Here is a 4,857-nt window from a genome sequence, read left to right as displayed (position 1 = left end):
GCCGTCTCCGTTGTCGCAGAATGGGAGCTGGCCAGGGCCACCTCTGGCGCTGTTCCCAGAGACCTGCACCTGCACATCCCCAGCATCCCCCCGTTTTCCGTTCCACTTGGACACCCCTGATTTTGTACCAGGCTCCCACAGCTCCTCAACTGGCCGGCCAGAGCAGTCTGTGGGCTCGAGGGATCTTTCCACACCAGCGCCACTCCAGCCTCTCGTGCCGCCCCTTGCCCGGCAGCCATGTCACCTGGCAGCCCTGAGGCACCTCAGCTGTCTACACCCGCTGCTGTCTTCCAGGTCCAGGTCCTCCTTGACTCTGGGTCTTTGTACTTGCAGTTCCTCTGCCCGAGCGCTTCCTCCTGGCTCCCCCTCCTCACACAGCTGGCCGCAGCCTGTCTTGACGCCCCCCGGGTGGCCTTCTCCCCGGGGTCTCCAGACTCGTCCTGCAGCTGCCCTTCCCACCCGCCCCTCCCAGTTGAGACCAAGCTCCAGGCACCAGGGACCCAGCTAACTCAGCCCACACCACCCCAAGGCCACTTTCCAGGTCTGGTGAAGCCTGGAAACGTCTCTCCCCTGCGCCTGTCCCCCAAGGGTAGGCTCTGCCGCTGGCTGTGCAGGGTGCTAGGGTGGGCAGAGGGCCGGCATCTGTAGGGGCACGAGCACAGGCTGAACTCGCAGGGCGGGAGTGCCCAAAGTTGAGCTAGAAAAGGGCGGCCCGAGCTGAGAGGCGGGAACTTCTACACTGGAAAGTGACCCTCAGGTGGCTTCCCCGAGGCAGGAGAGAGAACACACGCATACACGGTTCAAGCGGACGTCTGGTATGTGGGACCATCTGCACCCCAGCTTCCCTCCTCTGCCAGGCTCTGTCACCACAGCACAGTCCTCCACGGGGACTTCTCGACGGAGAGGGCGGTGTCTGACAGGCAAGAAGGAGCGCTGGGCTGCAGGCTCACCTGGGTGGCAGGCATGTCCTTGAAGGGCACGTGGCCATTGGCCAGCTCGCAGGCTGTGATCCCCACACTGTAGATGTCAGACTTGGCGTCGTAACCCTGAAGGTTCTGCGGAAGGGAGGCCACGTGGTTCCGCCGTGAGCCTGGCTTCACTCGCAGAACAAGGACACCGCGAGGGACTGAGGCCTGTCCCTGCCAGACCGCCTGAGCCGCTTTCCCACCAGGAAGGTGTGTGGCCCTCGTGCTCGGCAGAGGCCCAGCGGGCACCCTGGCTTCCCAATGCTCACTCCGCCCATGGGGCGCGGAGGATCCCCGAAGGGAGCTGACGCCAGGAGCCGCTCAGGCCCGCTGGGGGAACCACCGTCTGCAGTGGCAGACGACATGCCATGGGGGGCCCCGGGGTGCCCTGCCGGCAGCGGCCCGCCCTGGGGGACCCCACTCCATGGGGAGGTGAAGCCCCGGCCCAGGACTTCCGGCACAGACCTGCTGAAGGACCTCAGGGCTGAGCCAGGGCAGCACCTTGACGCTGTGTCGGGGGAAGTCGTGGACCACGCGCTGCCGCTGCCCATGGCGGATCATGCTGAGGCTGCTGCGCAGCCCGGACAGGCAGACCTTCCCGTCCGCGGAGACCAGGACGTGGCTGGCTTTCACGCTCCTGCGGAGAGGGGGAGGGGCGGGCAGGACCTTCCACCCAGTCCTGCAGGCTGCACCTGAGACCGGGCAGCTCTCTTCCCTGTGTGTGTGTGTGTGTGTGTGTGTGATATGCATACTTTATATGCACATAAAAAGCCTATGAAAAACTTCAGGCCCACACACACCGGAGAAAACAGCACGACTCAACTTGCCTGCTGCCAGACCTAAGCACTGACTGTGTTGTTGTGTCATCTTGTGTGCTCACAGACCACCCCTCCTCACCTCCTCCGGCTTCTCCTCTGCACGTGGGTGGGCAGGCTGTCTTGCGCAGCAGGCCTGGCAGGACCGTGAGGTGCACCTCCCCCAGCTCATGTCTTGGCTTCCCGCTTGGTCTGCGTTGCCACCTGCACGTGTCTCCCCTTGGCTCCCAACTGCCCTCCACTCAGAAGGGCCCTCATATTCTGCTTGTCCATCCTTCCAGGAAGGAACACTTGCACTGCCTCTAACCAGCACAGACATGGACAGTGACACACACACACGCGTCCCCAGTGGGCCTGCATGAGGGTTTCTCTGAGGTGCACACCCAGGGCAGCACTGATGGCCCTGGCTCCCTGGCCCTGGCTGGCTGCATTTGGTCAGCTTCCACTTTCTGGATCGCTGGCTCCCACATCCTCACCACACTGGGCCTCGCCAGCCTCCTAACCACCACCGTCCCATGTGCAGGAAGTGACGTCTTGTTTTCATTTGCTTTCCTCTGATTGTACTATGTTCGAGTGTCTGTTCCTGTGACTGCTGGTCTCTGGAGTTTCCTCTCTTGGAAATCTCATATCTTTTGCCCATTTTTCTTGCTTTGTTGTCCTCCTCTTGTTGACTTGCAAGATTTCCCTGTTACTCCTCCCATGTGTGGTCTGGAAAAGCTAGCAGCCTTGGCGTCTTTTACTGGACAGAACCTTCCTGACAGAATAAAATTCACCAACCTGCTGCCCCATGTTTTGCGCATCTAAAATGTCAGAAGTTCTTCTCTGCCTCGGGTCAAAAAAGTCTTTCCTCTCGCCCCTTCCATTTATTTATTCATTTATTTATTGAACTGGAGTCTTGCTCTGTCACCCAGGCTGGCCTGTAGTGGCACAATCACAGCTTGCTGCAGCCTCAACCTTCTGGGTTCAGGCAGTCCTTCTGCCTCAGCCTCCTGAGTAGCTGGGACAACAGGCGCATGCCACCACACTTGGCTAGTGTTTTGATTTTTTTGTAGAGACAAGGTCTCGCTATGTGGTCCAGGCAGGTCTTGAATTCCTGGACTCCAGCAATCTTCCCACTTCAGCCTCCTAAAGTGCTGGGATTACAGCTGTGAGTCACTGCACTTGGCCCCCTTCCATTTTCGTGTCGTTTCATGTTACATGCAAGCCTCCTTTGTATGAGGAGTTAGGTCGGGGTCCAGTTCTATCACCTTTCCTGGTTTTAAGGAGGTTTTCCTGACACCGTGTACTCAGCAAACTGTCTACAGCCCTGCACTCGGCGGAGGCCCCACGCAAGGCACAGGCGGAAGGAGGCACAGGGTGTTCCTCTCACCACACTCAAGACCAAGCTGCTCGTGAGGAGGAAGTCAGCGGCTCCAGCTCTAACGGGCTGCAAGCCTGGCCCCAACTCACTGGCAAAGTCGGAATCCGATCCATGTGTTTAACATGGCGCCACTGACCTCACTACACTCGCTGTCCCCTGTGAGTCTGCGGACGCTGGCGCCCCTCCCGAGGGCGGGCAGCCCCAGCACGCACCTGTGCACGTAGCCCATGTGGTGGATGTAGTCCAGGGCCCTGAGCAGCCCCTGCAGCAGGTATGCAATGGCCAACTCGCTCATGCCGTCCGCGAAGTGTGAGCAGATGAGATCCTTCGCGGAGCCTGTGGAGGGGAGTTGCCGCCAGGCAGGAGGTATTGTGGAGGAAACAGCATGCAGCGGCGGACAACAGCGTCCCAGGAGCCCCCTCTGCCAGGCAGCCTCCCCACTCACCATACGCCATGAAGGCTGTGACGACCCACAGCTCATTGTCCGCAATGAAGGTGGCTCGATACGGCACAATGTTGGGATGGCTGAAGAGTCTGGAGACATGAAGCTCCCCCTGGAAGCCACGGGAAAGTGGAAGTCAGAGGCCAGGGATAGTGAAGAGGGACACTCAACAGCACGGATGATGGGGGACCTCGAGCTTTCTGGGTGCTCTTCTCCAAGTCCTGGAAGCAGCCTCAGCAGCGGCCCGCAGCTCCTACAGGGAAGCCAGCACTGCCCTGCCAGCCTCTGCCTCAGTGGGGCCCTGCCAGCCCACCCTAACAAGCCTCAAGAAACAAGCCCCCTCCAAGCTGGGAAGCCCTGGACAACAGCGGAGGGTCCCACGCGCCAGCTCAGAGGTGGTGAAAACGAGGCGCTCACCAAGGACTTCAGAAGTTACAAGAGTAGCCCAGCCAGGGCCCAGGTACAGGGCTCTTCTTCAAGAAGACAAAACAAAAGATGCTTTTCTGTGATAAGAGAAAATGTAGCTGACAGAAACGAGGAAAGAAAGTCCTAGAGGACAAGCGACAGCTCTAAGCTGAGAGGTGCTTTCTCCAGCCCCCTCGAGGGGGCTATCCCTTTCCCAGGCACAGCAACAGGAAACGTGGGAAAGAACGAACAAAATAACTTCAGGAGCCCCAGGGTCCTGGCCTTTGGCCCTAGCCGAGGCAAACAGGTGGGCCTTCCCCCATGTCCACTGCTGTATGGAATACAAGCCCCAAGCAATGTCAAGTCCCACGTGCTCCAGAGAAACTCAGAGGCTTTTCTGCAAATTACCAAGTTGAGCCTGGACGTCTGCTCCATCTTCAGACCCACCAAACTCGACTGACGACGAACTGTCCTGGCGCACCGAGAGGTGGCCATCAATTCAGAGAAGCACTGTTGGCTGGGCGCAGTGGCTCAGCCTGTAATCCCAGCACATTGGGAGGCTGAGGCAAGAGGACTGCCTGAGTCCAGGGGTTTGAGACCAGCCTGGGCAACTTGGTGAGACCTCATCTCTACAATACATCACAAAAACTAGCTAGATATGGTAGTGTGCAATGCACTGTGGTTTCAGCTACTTGGAAGGCGGAGGTGGAAGGATCACCTAAGCCCGGCAGGTTGAGGCTGTCCTGGCCGTGAGTGTACCACTGCACTCCAGCCTGGGCAACAGGAGTGAGACTCCGCCAGGCTCGGTGGCTCAGCCTGCAATCCCGCGCCTTTGGGAGGCTGAGGTGAGTGGATTGCCTGAGCCCGCGG

The 4,857-nt window shown here is 59.4% G+C and overlaps 1 protein-coding gene across 1 annotated transcript in view; it reads right to left on the bottom strand.

The window, feature by feature from the left end:
- Window positions 1-863: 863 nt before the first annotated feature.
- Window positions 864-4,857, bottom strand: part of STRADA (STE20-related kinase adaptor alpha) — a 16,968-nt gene continuing 12,974 nt past the window's right edge. The window contains exons 6-9 of the mRNA XM_021707820.1: window positions 3,586-3,694; window positions 3,353-3,476; window positions 1,431-1,602; window positions 864-1,055 (exon numbers count right to left, since the gene is read on the bottom strand). Coding sequence (XP_021563495.1) covers window positions 864-1,055; window positions 1,431-1,602; window positions 3,353-3,476; window positions 3,586-3,694 — 597 coding nt within the window. The remainder of the gene's footprint in view (window positions 1,056-1,430; window positions 1,603-3,352; window positions 3,477-3,585; window positions 3,695-4,857) is intronic.

This window comes from Carlito syrichta, unplaced genomic scaffold (genome assembly GCF_000164805.1).
Source record: "Carlito syrichta isolate Samal-C Ts95f unplaced genomic scaffold, Tarsius_syrichta-2.0.1 Scaffold126445, whole genome shotgun sequence".
NCBI lineage: Eukaryota > Metazoa > Chordata > Mammalia > Primates > Tarsiidae > Carlito > Carlito syrichta.
This window is presented reverse-complemented; position numbering and strand designations above follow the sequence as displayed.